Consider the following 25,186-nt stretch of genomic DNA (forward strand, 5'->3'; position numbering starts at 1 on the left):
TTTAAGGTGTATGTTACGAGATTTATACCAAGGAAGTAATAAATAAAATAATTACTTCTATTATCTACATACAGTTAGATAGAGAATATATAAAAAAAAACATTTTATATTTTTCGGTGCACAATCTATCATAGAATTACTACTTGATGATTTTGTTTTATTCTACCATTTCTACCACATTTTGCTAACAACACTCAATATTCATTCATTCACATGTCCGTTTCATCACCAAGTTCGCCATTATTTGGCCATTTTGTATCTTTCATATCATTCATTTCCTCATTCTCCCTGCGACTTTCTCGCTTGCTAGCCGTGTGCCTTTTCTGATCGTCCTTCGACGCTGGCTTGGATTTGGAAATTGCCAACTCATTGATTTTGTGTATAAAATTATATCATTATATTTAATAAGAATCAATCGTATATTATAATTGTTAAATAATACAGTTAATCAATAGAAGAGATTATTGATTAAAAAATATTTAGGGCATTACAAAGACTCTTACTTTGGTTTACCTAATAAAGTCACATGTTGATTTTCCCTCTACATATTGTTCAATCAAATAGTGCATAAACAGAAAGAACTGATAAATTAGCAAATAAGTGATATATGTGTAAAACGAGCTGAATAAATACAACGCAAATGTGCCGCCATGTTGTATCCTCTATTTAGGGCGTGGCGCATGATGCTGATGGGTGTCGAGTTCAATAATTACGAGTAAATCGTTTAATCATGGTAAGTTTGTTATATCTCCCCTATCTGCAAAACAATTTTGAAATCCAAATCTAGGTACTAGACACTTGGAGCATGAACTGGAAGGTAAATCATAAGCACTACATTTGACCAAATCATAAGGGCTCGAGTTTTGATGTCTAGTCACGTGTACAAAAAAAGTATATAAGGACGTCAGCTTTTTCGCAATAAAACAAACACAAAATCGAACTAAAATTGGAAAGTTGGACTTTGACCCCTTTGAACAACTTAGTGACGACAATCGTTTTATACAACCTGTATCAGTCCTCTGTTAGACTGTTTTAATATCTTTGTGCTGATACCTATCCAGTTAATGTTCTACCACATAGCGATTTCCATTAAATCAGTGACTAGCTAACATAACCAACAGTAGGTACGTACCTACATGCCTAGTTGCACACCGTTGCGTAATAGTCGTCATTACTCATTAGATATATCAAATTAAGATTTCGGGTGAAGTAGGTAATTGGCGAGAAACTGGATTATTATAATAAACATTCATGAAGTACCTACCCACGTGTCAAATGTTTAATCACTAAACGTGTTATACCACACGATACACCTACTGTTGGCGGCCATTTTCTTTGTTCTTCGTACAGGGCACGTAGTCACATTTGTCTACCTCTTCGCTTTGCGAATGAAGTATAGAAACAATCCTAAAATTACTTCTTTAAAACATTCCTACTGTTACCTCTTTTTCGCCAATAATCTTATTTTTAACTTATACTGAATGCCTGCTAAACATGTCATCTGGTGGACCACGTTTCACCGAATTAACTGCGCAATTATCTATGGGATTGGGATTTCGGAATAAACGTTATGTTGCTCAATATTACTAATGTTAGTTATTAACTACGCATTACTTCTCTAATTAATAATAATAAATATGAAATTACATAATGTTAATTATTATTTTTTAAATAGTACTATCATTAACTCGAAAGGAAATTCACGTGTCCTTTTTTTATGCATACAAGGAAATTGTATGCCTGTTACCTTTTCTCTACTAAATTGCTGGACAGATTTGGCTGAAAATGGTGCGTAGATAGATGTGGAGTTAACGGCCCTTATTACATTACGCTATGTATCTGGTGGGTGGGGCCACGATTTTAATTGCGGAATGTGGGATTGAACTCCAATGTGATTTCCAAGTTAAAATATTTGAAAACTTATATTGTTAACTTAACGCTCTTGACCAAACAAAAGGGTGCTCCGGGTGGTCAGACATTCCGCTCTCGCTTCCCTCGCACCTAACTTTAATGTTTTCTTATGACCATCTCAAATAATTTCCGATATACTATTCTCGAGCTGGACCTTGTTTAAAACTTGAATTATCCTAAATTCGTAATATGATAATTTAAACTCGTAGTTTAGGCGTTAAAGGCCATCTCTCGAATCTTTTCAAATCCAGGAAAACCAAATGTAACCTTCCTGAAATTCTAGAAAATGCAGGATTTTTATAGTAATTTTGATATATGATCAATATTTCAGTAAATCTGGTCTGAATCTGTAATCTGCTAAATGATCTGTCCATTTTATTTCAGCCGCGCATTGATCCAATACAGTTGCTTAACTGCCTCAGCGTGCTACTGTCACCGACTGGCGGAATTAAAAGCACAGACGAAGTGCAAAGATTGGCTAGGTAAGAGATTTTATCCTTTTAATGTATATATATTAGCACTTCTGATTTAGATAACGTTTTCACTTTTTTGTGTATTTAACTTATAACTTGTAGAATCTATAGGTTTATTTCAAGTTGTAGCACCTACTCAATTTAAAGAATAACACACTCACAATTTATAGGTTATCCAAAAATAATTAAATATAACCGAAACATCAAAGTTAACTGTTTTGATTTATTCATGACCTAGTCTACTTGGAGTATTTGATGTTATTTATAAATATCGAGGTATTGAACATGTTACTGTTTGTTTAGTGTGTTATTCAGTATGTATGTTTCCTTGTTTTTCAGTTTAATGACTAAATTCTCGAAGAAATTGGTGTCTAAATGTATTTACATTCAAATACTGAAGTGTACAGAGACAGAACTTTTGGGGTTATTCATGGCTTCCGGCGGCTGGCGCTTAGTGCATACATGGCTCACCGAAAGCATAGTTGCAAAAAATTGGCCACTTGTAAGAGAACTATTGGAACTTCTCTTATTATGTCCTGTGGATATAGAACGTTTAAAGACTAACAATTGTCCAAAACTTGTCAAAGAACTTTCCAAGGATGGCAACCATATCGGTAAGTTATATGAAATACAAAATTTCACTGTACTCATTAACATTCATTTAATTTATAATAGTAGCTCTTTTTGCCCTGTAATTTTAATATCTTATTATATCGTAGATAGGGAAGCGTAGCGAAGTCGGATTGTGTATATGGCATTCTGTACGTCCTTTTCTACTCTACGTCCCTTTCGTATTAACCGAAGCAGTCACGATATTATTCTAAAAAATGTTTTCTTTTTTAGCTCTTAGAGCCTTGGCATCTAAATTAGTGGAACAATGGCTAAAGACAGTAAAAGGCGATAATGTGCCACCCATAGAGATCGCAGACATACCCCAAATCATTGCTGAAGCTCAGTCAGCAACAAATTGTAATGTTACTGTCAAAAGTGATATTACCTTCGACTCTGAAAGTGGTGACAAAAATTGTGACGAAGAAAATAAATCTCCTAATGCAGCTTTTATTAATCCTGAAGTGACTGAAGACAATGAGCATGAAATTACAATCAAAGAGGAATTAGAAAAAGATAACGACGCATTACCTGTTTTAAAAATTAGCGTTAAGGATGGAAAACAAGTAATATCACAGGTTGATGATAGCCAAACATCTGAAGAATCGTCGGAAAAAGAAAAAAGTAGAGAAAAGCACAAGTCTAAAAGTAAAGAAAAAGATAAGTCTCATGACAAGACTAGTTCGAAATCGTCTAGTTCATCAAAACATTCAAGCAAGTCGCATTCTTCTTCAAGCGATAAAGAAAAAAGTCACAAAAGTAGTAGGTCTAGTCACCATAGTAGCAGTAAAGATAAATCGAAAGATAAAGATAGACATTCTTCGTCGCATTCTTCTAAGTCTAAAAGCGACAGTAGCCGAAGATCTAGTTCTAGCTCCAGTAGCAAATCATCAAAGGACGATAAAAGTAGGCACGGTTCTGATAAAGACAAAAGTAAAGATAAAAGTAAGGAAGAACCGAAGACTGAAACACCAGAAGACAAACAATCTAAACCTGAAGATAAAATGTCGCCGTCTATTCATAAACTAGGAAAAATTCCTAAATTAAGTGATTCTAAAAAAGAAAAACCATCAATTTCAATAGAAGTTAGAAAACCTGATGAACCTAAACCAAAAACTGTTAAGACATTCCACTCAAAATTTAGAAAACATGGCCTTGAAGAAGAAGTTAAACCGCCGCCGTCAAGGGCTTCATTGTTAAACAAAAAAGTTCCCCCTGTTCTACCACCTACAATACCAGTACCGAAGCGACCATCTCCAGTTCATAACGAAACTCCACCAGAAAAGAAGCCAAAAACTGTAGAGCCAGTAGAGAAACCTGGTGCTATTAAATTAATTCCCCCTAAACCGAAACGTAAGTATATTTATGGTGTACATTTGACCGTATTACTAACGTATTTTATTTTTTCAGGTGGTCATTGTTCTCTACATCTGGTCGTGTTAAGTGTTTGCAATAGATTAGGGTCCTATTACGTCGGTGGTAAGTCTAAAATATATAATTTAACGGGTTCTGAACTATCAAGTGTAAAGTATTTGTTGCAAATAAATGCTGAATTAATTCCATATAGATCTTTCGTTGAATATTGACCTGATCTGTTCAGAAGCGTGAGGTGCTTACACAATAGCAGCGCACCTTCATTGGATCTACCCGAGGACTCGCCGCAGAGCTGTTGGGGACAACCGGTGCTCCAGAAGCAAATTATCGACAGTCCATGAAAGGGAGAACAAAGCGAGAACAAAACGCTAATAAACTATTTGATAAGTGTTGATCGTGAATTATAATATGTAACAAGCATAAAAATAATTTACTAGACACGCGTCTAGCTGGCTACATAATATTCCGAGTTAGGATAGAGAGATACTTGTATATAGTACAGATTCCTTTACGCACAATTTGAAATACTGACCAACTATGCGTCTACACCTTGTGGGACCCCTCGGTAAAATCTAAAAGAGCAGGTGGGTGAATCACGTAATTAATTTCACAGAATTTTACGTACTTCGTTCTTTATCCCGCGGGAAAAACAAAATTACATCCCAATCAGCGAGACATTTTAAATATGCAGCTGAAGAACTTGTATAGTCTCATACTTTTCCGTGTACATATATGATATCCATATCGATTGAAAAATATTTTCGATGAAATTTATATATTCTTTAAAATATATATAACTACTTATATTTAGTCAAAATTTCTAAGTCAATAATAATATTGTTACCATTGAAGATTGAATTAATCTATGTTTTAGTGTTAACAATAGACGTTACACAGAACGATTCGGAAACTTGCTGAAGTTAATTTACCGCATATTTAGAACATCTCCCTGGCTGGCCAATTATATATTCCTGTTTGTGAATTAAAGGTGCGAGGTTTCGGCGCTTCCCCTATTTTTTTCTGCTAAGAAGTGATTGCCGTCGGATGCAAAATTAATCAATAAATTATATGTATACGTAACGTTAAACGTTAAAAACTAGATTACTGAAAAATATAAACGATTAAGTAAAATTCTGTGGTCTAATCACCTGAACCACTCACGTGTTCTAGAAGTCCCTTACACCTCTACACTCTAAATGAGACTAATTACTGGAAATGATTGTTGCGTATTTTTCAGTGAATTAGCTACAATATCAGAAAAAAAAATCAAGCAATTTTACATTGTTAATCTAGCACCATTATTCACAAGCCGGCCTTTATTGAATCATAATATTCCTTATAAATCCGCTATTATTTCCTAGAATACAATTACTATCAAAATGGTAAGTACGGTATAAGCTACAGTGGTCCACATAGGTATAATGTCGTATTAGTAGGTAGGTGCATTTATCTGGAGAAGCAATGAGAGATTTTTAAACTTCAGAAGCGAAGCGAATTGGTAGTTTGATTTTATATTCAATGCTCAGAATTTACTGATATAAAACGGAGAAAATTAAATTATTTGATCTTATCACCACCTGAATTACCCACGTGTTCGAGAAGTCCCTTTTCAGTGAATCCTTGCATCGTAAGATAAATTCACATCGGTAATAAGCAGGTAATACGGAACTTAGGAAAGATTGTATTTGGCTTTCTTGCCACAAATTAGCTCGCGCACCTGGAAAACCCCCCCCTTACTCGCACCTAGTAGGTAGTCATTTCGCTCAGAATAGTTTACGAAGACTCCGAAATACACTGAATGACCTTAACGCATAGAGAAAAACATTGGTTCAATATGCGATTACATCTTCAATCGTTACGAAATAAAAGAATATGATTAAGCTTTATGAAACACATTCGAAATATTCGAGACTGTCATAAGACGGTGTAGGTACAATAGATCATTCCATTCAGCGCTTTCAGCACTTCTCTATATGTAGATTAAAATATAGGTTTTCTAATAATAGGCCTGTGCTCAAAATTCAGAGACATTCTTGTCTTATCTATTATTTCCGATTAAAACATTTATTATATAGTCTTTCATAGTTTACACGTAGGTGCTAAACTCCTTCAAATAAATGTAGACTGTACATTCAGATTCATAATGTCCAAATCTCGAAAATGTCCAGAGGGTACACAAAATGCCCATATCCCAAACAGTCCCAATCTAATACAACAATCTACACGACAGAGCAGTGCCAGCTTTGTGTAGGTACTTAGTTTGTTTCCTATTACCATCCGGAATAAGTAAAATTTGGTTACTGATCATGTTCTATTATGGTTGTGGTACTACTACTAGCACAAGTGTTAGCAAGTAAAATTGCTCGTCTGAAAAAACGCATCCTAACAAATATGATGCACTGTTGTTCATTCTCCTATATCAGAGATTTTTACTCCTGACGTTGTTATCACTAGGCAACTAATCACTATTGTTCGTTTATATTGAAAAAAATGTACTTACTATACTTTTTCATGTGAAACTACCAATTTTATAATAGTTACCGCTAACTTTAAAGGCAACCATATATACATTTTACAGAAATATACATTTCGGCTATTTACCTACCTATTCTCTGAAATGTTTTGCGTGACGCACGCCAGATTTGTTTATTTTTTACATTTTCTTCATGCAACCAAAACAATTCCGACTAGTGCCGTTAGTACTCTACTTTGTGCTCGTGTTACAATAGAGCATGTACAGTACACTTCAGAGTACCAATATCATGTATGTACGTAGAACTTTGCTATCAACATCAATTCATAAGGTGTGACAGCTTTTAAAATATTTAATTAGTTCCGCGAAGAGAAAAATTCGCTCCAATACATATAAACAAACTCACGCCTATTTCTTACCGGGGTAAGCACAGACTGTAGAATTCAATTTGCTTCGATCCTTACATTTTTCAGCTTCCTTCACATTCTTCAATCGCTTCATACGCGCAAGCCCCAGTTCAAAGTAAATCGTACCATTTTTAAGGGCCCTCCCCTATTTAGTCAATGTACGCTATTACCATCAATAGACAAGTAAAAATATAGACTTCTACAAAAAAGTAGGCAAAGTTTATTTTTGTGAACAAAATAAATAGCACGCAGAATTTTTATTATAAGTAGTACTAGTCATATAATTATTAATACATAAAACAAATGGAACATTTAGTATATCTACATACATGACATAGCCGCGCCTGCAGTCCCTATTGGGGTAGGCAGAGCCACAAGCAGTCTACCGACATCGTCGCAAGTCGCTCCCCGCGTTTCTAAAAGTAGGTAGCCTTTATTCAGCGAGCACAATGTATTAGAGCTATGATATCGGGATTTTTCCTTATATATTCCCAGTTCCGTTACAAATACTTTTTATTTAACATACCTACCTATTATGGAGGTACCTCAAAAAAGGAATTTACTTCCACTTCTATAAACCTATCAGTCGAATCGTCGTGTCTTATTATCAATAGAATTACGCAGATTGCGTAAAAACAATACGTAAAACTTTTTGTAACATCCTTGCCTAATACAAATATTTTTAAGTTGACTGTACTAAAATTAATATGTAGTACCGTATTGTCCAGTTTCGGTGTTTCTGTTATTACGCAACATCCTAAGCACGAGAAAATATCACGTGAAAACCGTTTAGTCATAATATATATTTTGTGTAATTCAATTAATATGTGACCATATGTAAACTCGCTAATTCTTAGTTACAATTATTTAATAGTAGTTTCCCTAACTACAGGTGCTATAAAAACAAAATTCTGTACTAGTTGTTTAGTAATAGGCTAGCATGCTAAATAGAAGATAGCTTCTATGCTGCTGGTATAGCAGCAGCATGATATGAAGAAGTAATACATATATTATTAGGCATCGTACGTAAGTAGTTAGAAGTTAGGTTTTTAGAAGCATGTTCCTATGTACCTATTTCCTCTAATGCAGGAATATTTAGATTTATACTTGACATTTAACGTCTTAAAGCGATCAAAAAACGCGCCTTTTATTCGCTTCTCCATTAACTCTTAGTACACGTAGATGATAGACTAGGTACCTATATGTGGTCCACTGACGCCGTATTTATAAAATAATATTAATCCATATCTGGATTAAAGTCGTTGACATTAGGATAAAAGTATTCAATCAGAATAATATTGTGTGTCTTCTTAGTAACTTACGGATTATAGGTACCTCATCGGTATAGTGAATATGCGTTAAGTTTCTCGTTAGGTTTTTGTTAAGCATTGAAGCTAAAGAGTCCAAGATGACAACACTATTAAATATTAGGATAAGCAACGACAAATCTTTCGTTTTAAGTCTTTTTTTTTATTATAAAAGCTGAAAGTTTCTTTGTGCGTAACGCCCACACACATCATACACCTTTCTTATCCGCTATCTACGTAACCCACGAAAATCTAAACTTAATAGTTACGTGTGTTAGACTACAAACTTTCAGCTTTTTTTAAATAACTAAGGTCTGCCTACCGCTGGCTCTTAAGCTATTTTATTTCCTTTATTAGATATTAGTTTCGTAATAATAATTCGCGAAGCTATTTTATTAATGAATATACTTACATTATAATTAAACTTATCTGCTTGGTTACCTACTCGGGAGCTCAGGTTTAATGAGTCTTAGAATAACAAACTCGGATACTACCTAGACGATTAAGCAGTAAGTGGAATGTGAACTGGAGCAGACTGGTATTCTGTGCTTACTAACAGGTTTTGTTAACGCACCGCCGTATCAAACTTAAAGATCAAATGAAAAAGAAATAAAATCGCAAGTAATTTCGGATTTATTACATAATTTATTCATTCTTTTCGGATTTCGTATATAAGTACTACTTAAGTGTATTTAGGCAGTTTCACGCTGCGTTATGTTTATTTTTTTCATACTTTAACTTGTTCCCACTTACGATGCGCAGGCGAACGCGACAATTAAGCAGCTGTTTTCTAATTAGAGGCACATGCATGCATCCCAAATAAGCAGAACAAGCCGTCGTCATTGTACCTATATCTATAATTTCTATGCGCTTACTACATTCAGATGCAACAATGCATACAAGTAAATGTGTAGGTAACTGACGCTTTGCATGTAGGTACCTAGATATTGTCAAGCGTAAACTAATCCTTCCCATAAATATCTATAGAATAGCCATGACGAGCCAGAATTGACGACAATTTCTAGGTTCGACTATTTTACATCAACTCGAAGCTCTCTAGCTAATTATTGAAAAACACGACGACATAGATCATCATTTAAAGACATACTTATACAAGAGGAATACAGATACCTATCGCTTTTTCTCTTACGCAACATATCTTGTTCAAGTCGTCGTTCGCGATCCTCGAGCGTCCGCCGTCTGACCCACTGACCGTGAGTGATACCTAGATGCTGGAACTTGTTACATAACAATCCAGATGACTGGCTGAAGGTCCTACAACTGATGAGTTTAACGTATCATTAATACGTACTTTCACAATTCTAAGCCCGTGTTTATATACGATTACTATCTCAAAATATCACTTGTATTATTCTTCAATGTTTACCCAAGCCCCTGGGTACCTGTTTACATTTAAAAACTATACAAATCTCGAGGGATCGTATTAAAGCGAACAATTTTTTTTTAATGATTGATAACTCGTTATGTTTTTTTTATCTCGTAGTGTTTATATTCTTATCATGTTTCCTTTTCCCTCTGTCATTAGAAATAATTATTTAAAAAAATAATTTTCAGCTTTAATTCGATGCTGATAGAGAAAAATAATCTATCTACCTATTAATACCAACTTAATAAAGATAACGGTATATTAACATGGGTATATGCATTCCATGGCTTTCCAATGTGATGATACGGTTACTGTTTTTATACCCGATTCATTATTATAAGTATATACTTATATATTTCCAAAATTCTTACAATAAAAAGTACCTCAGAGAGTACACGAGCCACAGATATGACCAACACACGATATTAAGTTATGGGATAGACTACTGTTTTTATTTATCTAAAGATCTATCGGAACTTTCTTTAATAATTACTTATTATTTAAAAATAAACATTTCGTGAGTTTTCCGTTTACGACTGTAGTCCGTTTCATACTTGTAATATTGTAAAGATTAAGTAATAATACTTAATAGTAGAAACTTAGCGTCATACTCAGATTCATAGTTGTAGATTTGTTGATGATTAATTTGAATATAAAATATCACCTATATAACGTCGCAATTACGAGTTTTTTATCACGCAATGTCTTCTAGGGGGGTAAAGAGAATTTAAATTGGGAACTTTTGAAGTACTTAGGTATGTTTGGTACTCGCAATAATTCCTCGTAAGTGATGCATGTTACCCGTTTACCACAAATGTAATTTACTCGTACGTTACATAAATACGTAGTTATAACGAATAGTACGACGTCTTTTAAATCATTGGAAAGCTAATAAGTAGAATACCGCACTATGACCAACTAGGATTTGTATAAGTAACAAATAAGGACCCGATAAGCCTATACAAATATTTTTCATGAACCCGTTATTATATATTTTAGATTTATTCACATTTGTGTAACTTGCTAGCTAGCACCTACTAACTGTAAAACACCTCCACCAACAAAAAGTGGAGTACTTATGCTCCATACCCACTCTCATAGTTTGTTATGGGGAGACCTACGCCCAGCTGTGGAACGTATATCGGCTATTTTTGTTGTTACATTTTGTGTAAACGTAATAATGTTTCAACAAAGTGTATGACATTTAATAATCAACAATTCCTGTGTTTGTTTCAGCTATGCTGTTATTGGAGAGCGACATGTTCATGGATGCATTAAATGCTTCTGCCACAAACAAAAAAGAACCTAAGAAGAGAAAACGGCGCACCAGCGGCTCTAAAGATGGAAACACGACGGGTGAGGGATCACCACCACACACTCCCACATCTGTCACAAGTCCAAATAGTGAGAAATCTGTTCCACCAAGATTTTATCAAGATACATTGGACGCTGAGGAAAATAAAGAAGCTTCCTCTAAAAATACTGATAATACCGGAAGTGCCACGACTAACAAAGAAACGGAAAAAGAAGAAACGATGGATACTTCTGAGCCACATACCTTAACTGTCAACGGATTGAAAGGAGTATTGTGTTATCATAAAAGAAAAGGTCCTAAGAAGAGTATAAAATGGAAACCGGACACGGAACTAGAAGAAATCCAATACTTCGAATTGGATGAAACTGAACGTGTAAATGTTACAAGAACATTTACTGATATGAAATATTTAGAAAAGATAAATGAAAGAGACGCGTTCCAAAAAGCAAGAAACCTTAGTACTGACGATGTAATGGAAGAAAAAACCAACTGGAAACCTTTGATCCCGGTTGACTGCGAAGGTCAAATCCAAGTAGAGTATGGTAAAAATAGTAAAGAAAAAGAAATACAAGCCATTCGGCAAAAAGGAACTTTGCAGCCTTTGTATTTCCATAAATCAATGATCCCAGATTCTGCTTTAGAACCCGATCCTGAAACGCATCCTTATACCGAACCAACCATAATACCATTAGAAGATGTCACTGGTAACCAAGATAACGTCAGTGATTTCCGCAATATGCCTTGGCCAGAACCTAAAGGCAACGCACCTCCGCCCACTAGCAATGTTAGTATGCCCAGCATGTTCCCTACGAATATGGCCCAATTTCCAGGTGGTTTTCCTCCAGCACAATTTCCTGGTGTGCCTGGTTTCCAAGGTCCTAATATGGTACCGGCCGAGTGGCAAAATGGAGTACCTCCTAATATGATGCCAAATGGTATGCCTGGTCCTATGCCTCCTGCAGGACTCGCTCCTGGTGCCATGCCACCTGGTATGATGGTTCCGCCTGAAAACATGATGATGAACCCTGAAATGTTTGGTGCACCAAATCCAATGTTCCCGATGCCACCAGAAAACTTCAATATGCAACAAAACATGTTTCCTATGGATTTCAACATGGCTGCACCACAGGGTCCACCTGGTCCAGATGGATTTGGGCCGTCAAATTTCCGAGGTGCCATGCGCGGGCGTGGTGCTGGCGGTCACTGGCGAGGGAAGACCTCTGGCAGTTGGGAAGGTCCTCCAAGGGGACGAGGAGGTCGCGGAGGGCGCAAAGCCGTATGTATGTACTTCCAGAGAAGAGGCTCTTGTCGACAGGGAGATAACTGTACGTTTTTACATCCAGGTGTAAACTGTCCGTATTAACGAACATGATGTACATATTTATATCTGATTACAATATTTGTTATTTTTGTAAATGATAGTAAACTATTAATAATAAGTTGTTACATTTTATGTTTAAAGTTAAGACTTGAAAAGACTGCATAATGTAAATATTGTAAATATTGTTTTACAGGAGTTTATAGGTTTAATGCAAATAAACAAAATATAATTTATGTAGTGATTTATTTTTATTATCCATAATATTATACCCGCTACGAAACGGTCTATCCCTATAGTAACATAATACTATATACATCAGTGGGTCTTTCCTATCTAGGTGCCTACTGATTTGCTTAGTGTCGAAATCCATGCTTCCGAAAGAAAAAATAATATTTTTTACCTCTCTGTTACTCAACGTGCCGAACCGAGGACTCGAGCACCTAACACAATTTTTTTTTACATTTTTTAATTTTAAGAATAAAATAAATTTATTGCCAGTAACAATTTACATTATATCCCATATCCCCTCCATGTTTATACTCACTAGGCCGTTAAACATTGCTTTTTCCATAAACTAGTCACTATAACTGAATCACACCTAGTTACTTATTGTAGCTTATTGGTACGTTTGACCGTAATTAGGAATTTAGACTAGACCAAACACAAAAAAGTTAAAAAAATATACAAGTTGATGACAAAATAGTTTTACCTGACACTTCTCTAGATTCAAAGAACAACAATTATGCATTCTGCCATACCCAGATAAAGCGGGCGCGTGAAGCGGAAGCCCATTGGTCAGGTTGGGTTGGTACATGCTGGTGTTGCTGCACTATCAGCATAGAATAAGAAATAATACTACCTATGTAGTTTAACGATCGATAGTTTTTTTTGTTGGAAAATTATGTTTTTCTATGGGGAAAATAAGCTTGAAGATATTTCTTCATTAACCGAAAAAAAAAACTAAGGTAGGATTTGAACATTGAGCACGGCAACTTTATCAAAGTTTGATCTAGGTACTTCCGGGAACGAATGATTGTGTTGTACATGTGCGTGTGTGTGTGTGCTATAAAAATACATATGACCCTCATATGACCACAGCAGTAAAATACATTCACTCACTTAATCTAGACAAAGAAAATACTAGTGATGTACGAAACGAATATAATAGAATTACATAATATGAATTGAATAGATCAGTGTTAAACTTATTTAGTTCAAGTGGATTCACTTAGATATATTCTAGCGGTCTACGTGCTGGGTGCTGGAAAGGGCGATGGTTCATGCGTTGCGTTATTTTTAGGGCAGGCTACATTGCTGTGTAGGAAGCAAGACGCGATACGTAGCATAAGGCGTCTTTATATTCGGCGCGCTTTTCATGGAGAAAGAGAGCATAGACGTAATTGGCAAGACTGCCCCATAACAAAACATAACATTAACCTTTAAATCCGATTTTTTTTTCTTGTGTCTTGTCTACCTGATTTACGTAATGTCCGCTGTTTTTTCACTTATTTTCGCTGCCTAAACCGCTGGACCGATTTAAAAATAAATGACAAACCCAGTACCGGGTGTGTGGTATTTTTTAATGACTAAAAAAAGAAGGAAGTTGTCATTTGAGCCGTGTGTAATATTTTTGGAATGAAGGACTTTTCATACTACGTTCCCAAAAAAAATAAAATATAATAGATAAAAGTCCCCCATTATACAATATTTGTATATGCATGTTGTGCACGTCTGGCTAAATTTCACAGGTGTATGTATGTATGTTTGTCCACACATTTCTCAGAAACTACACATCGTATTGCAATAATTTCTGTATTGCATTATGTATCTTTCAATAAGATTCATCAAAATCGGCTTAGTAATTTTAAGTAGTGGTAAAAAAATATTATGGAACAATCGTTTATGTCTTTTTAATGCAAGCCTTTATCAGTGTTAGCAGTCAACATGACTATACAGTTCACCAGTTCTGATTTTATTTGTAGTTTTCTATTTATTAAAACTTACTATATTAGATTATACCGAAAGTTTAAAGCTATACGAAATAGCTATAAAATTATTGTTATGTTTAATGCAAGTTTAATGATTCCGAGCACAAACGTCTTATAATAAACAAAGAACCAAATTAAAAAATCCATTGAGAACTAAACAAACTTTTGACAAGTTTTATCACAAACGAGTTGATTAATTTTCATTATTATTTATTTTAGACATCTCTACTTCGACGTCATCATGATGATCGTGTTGATTCGCGCTGTCTCGCTCTTTCGCTTGACAGCGGTAATGACAGTACAGTACAGAGTTGACTGACTTGTCCGTTTTTTTTTTGTTGCCGCAGCTGCTGGCTGCTGCTGATGTCATTATTTGCAGTTCGTTGCCAGTTGAGGGACTGGTAACAACATTACATTACATTTGTGTTGAAATCTTTTACAGTAAAATACCTATAAATAAATAACATTTCGTTGCATCACCTGATATAAATTGATATTGTTCAGTGAAACGTGATGTTTAAGTAGTGAAAAATGGAAATGTGTATATAGTTGCAAATACATCCAATGCACTGTGCATTGGATTCTGTTATTTCTAGTCAATAACGTAAGAATACCGACTATGCAGAGTTGGTTTTTCTTACAAGGTCGTAAGAAACAAAAAAATATACCCCAAAAAAATATGTCTCATAAACCACCAAAAGAAGCTGCCGAGGTGCTTTCCCAAGATTGGGTTTTTACTGTGAGTGCGCCTGATGTAGCTGCCAAGGAGAAGTTGTTTATAACGGGTAATATTCCCGAACTTGGCGAGTGGGTGTATAACAAATGCGTGCCGATGGAATTCGAACCAGGGACAGATCAATGGACAAAGACAGTGACTATCCCAAACACTTGCGAAGTGTTGTATAGATACGCGATATGCGTGGTACTTGAAGACACTAACGAGATCATCGTGCGGCGCTGGGAGACCAATGTCAAACCGAGGGTGATCACAGAGAACATGCTACACCCCACTGTTGATGTTTTCGGCGAATATGATGAGAAGAAAATGGTTGGTAGAGGATGGCTAACAGCCCAGTCTTTAGTACAATTCAAGTTCCTCAATAATCCTTTAAAACTAAAAAGCCGTAAAGGAAATAGAAACATGAACATAAAGGTTACTCCAGTTAAACTGTCATTTGGAACAGAAGCAGTTGTCGAGGACTCATCTGTTAGCACTGACATTATGGAGGCTACTGAGGTGCCACAAGGAGTGTATGTGGAAGTGTCTACTCTGGATAATGATACAACAATCTGTTCTGCACATCCCCAGGATCAGTTTGGCAGAGAATATAAACCAAATGATATTTTAGTTATCAATGTCTTTGCACCTCAACCCAAAATCCTGGCTTATTTAGTTGATTTCTACTCATATAGCTCAAGAGCTTCAACTGAGGATCCACCCTATCATGTGGGCTATACATATGTTTTGCCCAATATGTTCAAGCCATCAGAAGGTACTATGGAGCTACCTGTTACATGCAATGTCAAACACAGACCGCTCGGCACAATTTCTATAGAGTACCTGATTGTTAACCCTATGCCTGAGCAGCTCTGTGACTTTGAAGTCACATTTGCTAAGCACTGGAACGCATCATGGACTGGGTTAGAAGTTGGCCATCGAGGACTTGGTGCAAGCTTCAAAACAAAAGAGTAAGTAACTGAAATTATGTTATCTTTAAATTACTATGCAAGACAACATGCATTTTAATTTAAAATGTAATATTGGCAATCTACTAATTGTAGATGTCTTTTTCTAAATAAATATCTGTTATTATGCCAATGCAGTAATATCTCAGAGTTATGTGATTCAATCAATTAATAATTCTACCCCTCTTTGTTGGTCTTTGAGGGGCAAGTGAGTATTTAGTTTGAAATAAAGAAATGGGGCCTTTTTAAAATAACTAGTCTATAATGTTTTTTTGTTGCACAATAAGTGTTTAAGTGTTTAATTCCATAGGAAGACCGACCAAAGAGTGTAGGTAACTCTCTAGACCATTATTTTGAATTCACATAAGCCTGAGCCTGATTACTGTACCATTACTTAAATTCTTTTGGATAATCTATAATAATTTTCAGAGGAAATGCTATTCGTGAAAACACTGTAGCATCTCTTAAAAAGGCAGCTGCAAGTGGTGCAGATATGCTTGAATTTGATGTTCAGCTAAGCAAAGACTTGATACCAGTTATTTATCATGATTTTTATGTGTGTATCTCAATGAAAAGAAAGAAAGAAATAGACTTCTCAGAAATGCTAGAATTGCCTGTGAAGGACTTCACCTTGGAACATCTTCAGAACCTTAAGGTATACCTGATGTGTCAGCGGTTACATTATAAAATTATATTTTTATCATAATCATTTGCAGCTTAAAAATATCATCACTCTAAACAAATCAATCATTTCAGTGATGTGAATATAAAATTATTGTATTTTTAATTCTCTTTCAGTTAAAATGAAATACAGAATTACTAGATAGCCTGTAAAATGACTAGACATCTTGCATCATACCATTTGTTAACTAGCAAGGTATCCTGTTATTTTTCAAGCATTAAACATTAAAATAATTATAGAATAAATTTAATTTAAAATTGCAAGCATTTATTACTTACGTCTTTTCTAGTTTTATATGTATAGGCACCAGAATGGTATTTATTGCTATTTCATTTCATTTTTATTTTATTTTATTGTAGGTGTACCATTTGGTAGAAGGCCGTAATCATGAAATGTTATTTAATGATGAAGAATTAGAAGAGCATCAACCATTTCCAACTTTAAAGCACATCATGGATTGTATAGATATACATGTTGGTTTCAACATAGAACTCAAGTGGACCATGGAAATGGATGATGGGACCTTTGAGTTGGAAAATCCATTTGACATGAACACCTATGTTGACAAGGTATGCTTTAATAAATAATCTTATATATATATACAAATTGTATAAATATAAGATTAATAACACTTGTGTCTAGATAGACACTATTATTTATTTAATGATTGTCAAAAATCTGGATAGATTTTAATGAAACTTTCAGAGATTATAGAGCATATTTTATTTACATTCTAGGTATTTCTTGGGGTGTTTTGAAGGGGCAGCACGAAACTCAGTAGCTTTGTTTGGTAACATGACGAATCTGTCTATAATAGATAGTTTAAGTTTAAACTGCTGCTGGTTGATTCTCATAATATTTAATTATTGTTGGGAAGATTACTATGTTGAACAAAGGCTGAAAGCTTCCTAAAAGTTTCCTACATACAGAGCTGGAAAACCGGCAAAAGTGCCGGCATAAAATATCTCGCGCCCCGGCCCTTGCAGCGAAATGACGGTCCTACGCAAAACGCACGATAATACTCTCAAGAGTAGGTACCTACTTAACTAAATGTTTTTATGATTACAACTGTTACAGGTATTAGATGTGGTATTGAAACACGCCGGAGAGCGTCGCATAGTATTATCATGTTTCAACCCTGACATCTGCACCATGGCCACCAACAAGCAAAACAAGTATCCCGTTATGTTTTTGACGCAAGTACGTACCTATTTACTCTTTTCTACTAACTATCTATTACTATTCTGAACAAGATGCGGTTTCTTAAAAAAGTTAAGCATTACTTCCGGGAAGTTGCTTACACTTCATAGTCTGATCGATTTACTTACAGCCACTTGTCCCCCAGTTGTGGAAACATTACTTCTCTGCTAACCGAACAGGATATGGCCTTGACTATAAAGTCAAGCAAGTAATGTAATATGTAGGCATGCTATATAATCTACCCACAAAAAGAACTCTTTTAAAAGTCGGCTTCGCCGTGACACATTCGAGTGAGATACAGACAAGTGGTGAAGTTATACAAGACATTTCTAAAATAACTTTCTTCCGACAGACCTCAAAGGGTGATAAGTTTTACAAATTGAAAAGGGAATGCTCATTTCATCACCCTGTAAAGAATTCAAAATTATATACGGTCTATCCGAAAATGATTACTGATATAATAAAACAAGATTTAAATAGACGTATATACATTCAGGTAACACTGTGGGTTGTTCACTTCTGGTGACGCATGACGGAACGACGTGCACCTCATTTTCACAAGTAATAAATAACCTTTCAAAAGGTGTGACGATAAGCGTCGCCACGGGAGAATCACCTAACAGACTTGATTACGTTTTTACTACGTTCGCTTCCCACGCATTCACCTTGCTCCGACGCACATTAAAATATACGAGTACGAGTCCGTATTTTCTTCGAATCGAAATCAATGAGGGATTTTCCAGGCTACGTTCCCCAAAAAAATATAGATGGCGCTGTACAGAGTTGGATTCATTTAAGCTTCTAATTTCATGGATAACAGACGTATGCATACATCTTTTATCTTTGTTTTTGAGTATAAATGATGACTCTTGTTATACTTGTTATACACCCACGCACACACAACACATCATCCACTCATTATTCTAATCAAAATAAAGAGAAGCAATATAGGTAGCAACGTAATTCTTATATATTTCTCTGCCATTAGATTTTGTTTTTGAATAGTTATGTAGGTACTTACCCGAGTAATGAGAAAGTAGGTAATTGTTACAATTAATTTTAGGGGAACGTACCCTGTAAAGTTCCTCATTGCTATAATAAACTTGTGGAAAATATATACTTTTTATTTTAATATTTACTTATGGCTATGGAGTTTAATTTATTTTAAAACCGCTACAGATTTTTTGATGGAAGTTTGTGTTTTTTTTAAGGATGTTTATATTTATTTAGTCATAGTTAACTGTGACTGCTGGTGCAAAGGAGCAGTTTTTTTTTATTTCACGTGTTAATCGTCGACATTCACTATTTAGCCACACTGAGAAGTACAGCCACATTAGTACTCCCTTCAATTAATGCTGGTGACACGCGTTCTGTAGGTATCCATAAGAAATGTATTTAGAATTATTAAAATATTATAAAAAGTATTTTTGATATGTGGTTTTCAAATTTTGTTTATTCTCCAGGGTGTGACTAAAAAGTACCAGCAATACAAGGATCCCAGGTGCTTGACCATACCTGCCGCAGTGCAGAGCGCAGTCAGCTCGGATATTCTAGGCATCGTCGTTCATACTGAAGACTTGCTCAGAGATCCAACGCAGGTATTATCCTATTTTAAATTGTGTTTTTATAGGTACAACATAAGCTCACGACTATATACTAATCGGGGTAGTCATAGGTACATGGTTCATCCATCGCAAGATGAACTAAGTAGGTACTACAGCGACCTTTCATAGTCATAGGTACCTATATGAAATATCTTTTCTCTTTGTAACTTCATCATTTATAATTAATTATAATAGGTAGATGGTACGCCTAACTAGTAAGAAGTTACACTGGCTTCCAACGCGCTAAACGCTACCATTATTTTGTTTTCTACAGTAGTATCTTTTTGTAAATATTTTGTTTAGATTCTCCAAACATAATGTCCACGCGGAAAAATAATTTAAAATAGGTAGGTATACGTTTAGAATACCTATATTAATAATGATTTTAAATAAATATTATCATCTAGGTAGAGGTATGTAGTTATTATATTATCTATATAGAAACGCGATAATGTTAATATCAGAGCATTGCTTCGAACTAGGAATAAAAGAGTTGTCGAGGTCTGTCACCGCCACGCCCAAGGTCGCGCGACCTCAATCCAATAATATTACTAGGTATGTAGGTACCTAGGTGAGTAGATGGCCTTAACACGTGACTATAAATAAATCCGTACTTGTAGATAAGAACTCTCACGTGAGCGTGTAATATTAATAACAAATAACTAGGTAGGTGGGTACTTTATAGTCGTGTTTAGCAATAGTAAAAAACATTTAGTAGGTGGGTAGGTATTCCTGAGTATTTATTAGTCTACGATTTGCACGAAATATCTATATGGCTTTTTATAAAGTTTTTTCAACTTCATCATTAGGCCACATTGATTTTGCGATTCTATACCCAAATTACATACCTACTTCATAAACTGCCTATATACGTCCCACTGCTGGGCACAGGCCTCCCCTCAGTCAACCGGAGGGGGTATGGAGCATACTCCACCACGCTGCTCCACTGCGGGTTGGTGGAGGTGTTTTTACGGCTAATAGCCGGGACCGACGGCTTAACGTGCCCTCCGAAGCACGGAATCATCTTACTTTTTCGGACAATCAGGTGATTCAAGCCTGAAAAGTCCTTACCAAACAAAGGACAGTCTCACAAAGTGATTTCGACAATGTCCCCATCGGGAATCGAACCCGGACCTCCAGATCGTGAGCCTATCACTCTAACCACTAGACCACGGAGGCTGTCCATACCTACTTAATCGTGTTCAATTGTTTCTGACGGATCTCTCAGTGATTTAAAATCAAGACGTCATTGTCGGTTTAGTAGGAGATCCCGTCGGTCATGGCCTCTTTATAGCGACACTCACAATATCGGTATAATCAGGATGTGGGGGCTATGACCAGCTTAGTCCCTCGCTTGTTATGATACAATTGTATTTAATTCGATATACCAATGGATATACCTATCTGCCTTCGTGATATGCTTATTTTTTTGACGCGACTGTAGATTTGCCGCAAATGGCATTAACTACTTGGCCGGACAAATCAAGAGCGCTAAGGGCTCTCACCCGCTTCTAGATAACAGGCCTGAGGGTGACCAGTTGGCCGAGAATCTCGGCTCAGGGTCAGGCGTCGTCTGAGAGGATAATAGTTGAAAGAATTTATCGACCGTAGTGGGTCGATGGCGATAAGCTCTGAAGTAGGGAAATCGTCGACCACGCCGCGACGCAGTCAGTAGTGTTCTGGAGTTTAGTTGTCTGTCTGCCTTACACAGTGCAGGCTACAACAATGATGGAACTTTGTTATGGAGTACGATCGTGACAATAACAACTGAGAATCATGAGAATGCAGTAAACGACACTGTTGACAACAGCACGCGCCCCATTGTTTTAATATTCGCGCGTGTATCTGGCGTTGCCTTCATGTGTTATTATCTCTTATGATTTGATTCTGTATTTGAAATATAATCATAAATAAGGTACCCTTATGTACAACTTAAATCACTCTAAAATTTTAAACAGAAGTCACAAAAGATTTCGCTATCAATAGACTTAGGTATGTCAAATTGTTAATTTAAATAAAATTAATAATACTTTATTTAACAATCCCGGATTTCGCATCCCGGTGGGGACATATCACAAAAATCACTTTGTGATCCCTAGTTTGATTAGGACATTACAGGCTTATCACCTGATTGTCCGAAGGTAAGATGATCCGTGCTTCGGAAGGCACGTTAAGCCTTTGGTCCCAGTAATCCCTCTATCGTTTATTACGACACACTTACACCTACCCGGGAAGATGCAATAACTGAATGTGCTCTATGTTTTTAATAGCTCCCACCAGCACAGAATCCTTGCATTGTATAATATATTTTTATAGTCTGTAAGTCTATATTGTATTGTCCTTTTAATTACAGGTGAAGTTGGCGACGGACGCAGGCCTAGTAATATTCTGCTGGGGAGATGAGAATAACGACAAAAATACTATCATGCAGCTCAAGGGGATGGGGTTGCACGCCGTCATTTACGACAAGTTAGATCAATACACCACCAAAGAAGTAAAGGTAAACATTTATTTTTCTTTTCTATAACACGTATGTTTTACAATTTCGTATTTTCCCATGGCCCTTGTTTTGATCCTTACTGCACTAGCTTCTCGAACATTCGTCACAAACATAACTAGACTTCGCTGTTGTATTTTAGTCATATCGTAAATATGATGCATCCACACAGCACTCACCTGCTGCTGTTGTAATTGATTGACTGCTACGCCCGTAACAGGAGAGCATATTCCTGGTGGAGGCTCGCCTGTCGGAGCGCGAGCTGCTGCAGATGGCGGAGCTGGAGGATGAGCGGACGGAGAGCAGCGGCGCGGCCTCGGTCGGCACCTCTGAGAACGCCGTGCGGCCCTACCTCGACCTCACCGTGCGCGACCGCCTCAAGGACCACTCCACCGTCACCTCCCTAGAGTCGCTCGCCTCCTCCATAGACCTCCGCGATGACGCCTCCGACAAAAACCTCCGCGATGACGCCTCCGACAAAAACCTCAAACGCAACAGAGACGATGCCATTTCCAACTACCAAAAGGAGTGTCAGGTGAAAGAGCAACGAAATAATTTCCACGGCATATTTCCCTGTGGTGATACCTCCAAGGGTTCCCCTAAAAAGAGCCGAAACAATTAGTACTTTCCTTAGATCCAATCATATTTTCTACACTTTATTTTGCTCAATCTATACCTTTTTTTATTATTTACTTACGCCACATAGTAAATTAATCACGCATGACATTTCTTAAATATAATGTTCGTTAAAATCATCCATTTGCTATTATAGTTTTATTATTTACTCATACATTTTCGATAACGTATTTTCGTATTCATACAATCGTAAGATTATGTATTTGTATCCAACGAGAGGCTTGCAACTTAAGTAATTAAAATCTTTGTAATATTTTATAGACAATATTAATGGGCAAAGTAGTGTTGCGTTTCGATAGGCCACTATCGGTAGTTTAAAAGAAAACAATAGTATCGATAAGCTATATTGTCGATGTTTCCATACTATCGACAGTGTTGCTTCTGACTGTTGCAAGAACAATCGATACTATCGACACTATCAATAGTTTTGAACTATCTGTAGTCTTGGCAGTGGCGGCTTTAGGGCGGTGCGAGGGGTGCGATTGCACCGGGCGCCGTTTTAGGAAGGCGCCAAAATCAACCAGAAGGGACCACCCTAGCTGGCAGCCCCGGATCTACAGGGGAGTAACTGGATTGGGCACACCTGCCCTGTGAATTAGACCTCTTAGCGGCCACATAAAACTGATACATCTAATGGGTGACCGAAAACGACATATTCAAAAGATTTAATTAGGTATATTTCGGTGGCCGTAAACTAATTGAAACATAAGCCCATATACGTTCCAGTCCTGGGCACAGGCAACCGAATGGGGTATGGAGCATACTCCACTGCCGAACGAAATACTGCCAAACTAATCGAAAAATAAAAACTGTATTTTGAGAAGCGCCACACTGTGAGGACTCGCACCACCTAAATATTTTGCTGGGGCCGCCACTGAGTGCTGGCAATAGTCGGAAGCAATAAGTACTATCGATAGTATTGATCTAAATGAGCTATCGATGATTTTTACAATCGATATTTCTGCAACAGTAGGGCGAAGTAAATTCTTTTCAAACAGGGTACATTATTTAAAGGAAATATTATGTAGACTATTAGAGACACAAAAAATAACATAAAGCTGAAATGTTACTGGGGGGTTAAAAGGCCACATCGAAGCAAGCTAAAAAAGCAATATTGCATTTTGTCATTTGCGCATATAAAAGTAAGTGCGCAATACAAATGTCAAATAGCAATATTGCTTTTTTAGATGAATCGCTTCGATGTGGCCGTTTTAACCCCCCTGTTCAACTACTGTTTAAAAACAATGCAATTATTCAATGCAAATTGATTAAATTAATACCTTTACATTTAATTTTTATTGTGAAACTAGATTGTAAATTCATGGACTCGTACCTCTAAAGGGTTTATTTTTGTTTCTTATATTAATTTCAAATTTGTACATATATATTATTGATTTCAAACATTCACGAGGTGCCACCAAGTGCAATGCATACGTGATGACGTTTTGTGTTAAACACGGCCTTTTGGAAATACGTACGATTTATTATGGTTCTTGTATAACTTGTGTGGCACAGTGGCACTACAGTCTGTGATATATAAGATAACAACAGAAAAGACGGACGATCAAGTTTTATTTTATATATTTTTATTTTACATTTTACCTGTGTATCCAAAATTAAACTAAATATGAAAAAGCTATTTGCCTTTCATTTCTCAGTTGTAGTATCAGAGGCGAGTTATCGAAAGTTCTAACATCGCATAGGTACTTTTTAGGGTGCAGTATCTACGGTAAGAGGGAAATCACTGCCCTATTAAAGTAGCATGGAGAATGCTACACCGACAAGAGTCTGGCTCTTAAATTAGCGATGATGACCTACCGTATTGGGACCCTTTTCCTAAACGTACACTGTCTGGCCGACCGCCTGTCTTCACTTTAAAGGGCTGTGCATCTATTGAACCTTAATAGGCAGCTAATTGAAATTTTCACAGATTGTGTTATTTATTATGGAGGATCAACAAAAATAACAAAGAGTAGATTAAATTATAAAGAGGGGTCTAAACAAGGTTAACGTTTTTGTTTTAAAGAACAAACGGTAGTATACATAAGAGTCAAACTTAGGGCATAAAAATCGTCCAAGTATGAGTCGGACAACACACTAAAATGAAAAAGATATTAATGATAAAGATTAAAAAACAGACACCCTAAACATGTAATAATAAATAATTATTTAAAAATTATGAGATCAAATTAAACCAGTATTATGGTAAGACATTTTACGCAACATTCTTAATGCAATTATTTAAAACCACACACACGTGCTTGCATAAAGTTCGCCCACTCACCACTCGCTCACTCGCCACCGGAGTAAGCAGTC

At 36.2% G+C, this 25,186-nt stretch overlaps 2 protein-coding genes across 2 annotated transcripts; both read left to right on the plus strand.

Moving 5' to 3' along the window:
- Nucleotides 1–271: 271 nt before the first annotated feature.
- On the plus strand, nucleotides 272–12,810 carry LOC126382048 (serine/threonine-protein phosphatase 1 regulatory subunit 10-like). The gene is made up of 5 exons (XM_050031736.1): nucleotides 272–733; nucleotides 2,296–2,393; nucleotides 2,724–2,998; nucleotides 3,228–4,346; nucleotides 11,178–12,810. The coding sequence occupies exons 1-5, from the start codon at nucleotides 731–733 to the stop codon at nucleotides 12,617–12,619; spliced, it is 2,937 nt and encodes a 978-aa protein (XP_049887693.1). The 5' UTR covers nucleotides 272–730; the 3' UTR covers nucleotides 12,620–12,810.
- A 2,094-nt stretch (nucleotides 12,811–14,904) lies between these two features.
- On the plus strand, nucleotides 14,905–24,507 carry LOC126382064 (glycerophosphocholine phosphodiesterase GPCPD1-like). Its single transcript, XM_050031760.1, has 7 exons — nucleotides 14,905–16,254; nucleotides 16,681–16,906; nucleotides 17,293–17,502; nucleotides 18,011–18,133; nucleotides 19,597–19,731; nucleotides 22,091–22,237; nucleotides 22,455–24,507. Exons 1-7 carry the CDS (start codon nucleotides 15,185–15,187, stop codon nucleotides 22,854–22,856), a joined length of 2,313 nt encoding a protein of 770 aa, XP_049887717.1. The 5' UTR covers nucleotides 14,905–15,184; the 3' UTR covers nucleotides 22,857–24,507.
- Nucleotides 24,508–25,186: the final 679 nt, after the last annotated feature.

The sequence above is a fragment of the Pectinophora gossypiella genome, chromosome 1, assembly GCF_024362695.1.
Source record: "Pectinophora gossypiella chromosome 1, ilPecGoss1.1, whole genome shotgun sequence".
NCBI lineage: Eukaryota > Metazoa > Arthropoda > Insecta > Lepidoptera > Gelechiidae > Pectinophora > Pectinophora gossypiella.

Bases quoted from the DNA above. Each gene is read 5' to 3' on its own strand.
- LOC126382064 (XM_050031760.1), top strand. From the start codon at position 15,185: ATGCAGAGTTGGTTTTTCTTACAAGGTCGTAAGAAACAAAAAAATATA. The intron at 16,255-16,680 runs GTAAGTAACTGA...AATAATTTTCAG, and splicing joins GCAAGCTTCAAAACAAAAGA to AGGAAATGCTATTCGTGAAA. The intron at 22,238-22,454 runs GTAAACATTTAT...CGCCCGTAACAG, and splicing joins ACACCACCAAAGAAGTAAAG to GAGAGCATATTCCTGGTGGA.
- LOC126382048 (XM_050031736.1), top strand. The intron at 2,394-2,723 runs GTAAGAGATTTT...CTTGTTTTTCAG, and splicing joins GAAGTGCAAAGATTGGCTAG to TTTAATGACTAAATTCTCGA. The intron at 4,347-11,177 runs GTAAGTATATTT...TGTTTGTTTCAG, and splicing joins AATTCCCCCTAAACCGAAAC to CTATGCTGTTATTGGAGAGC.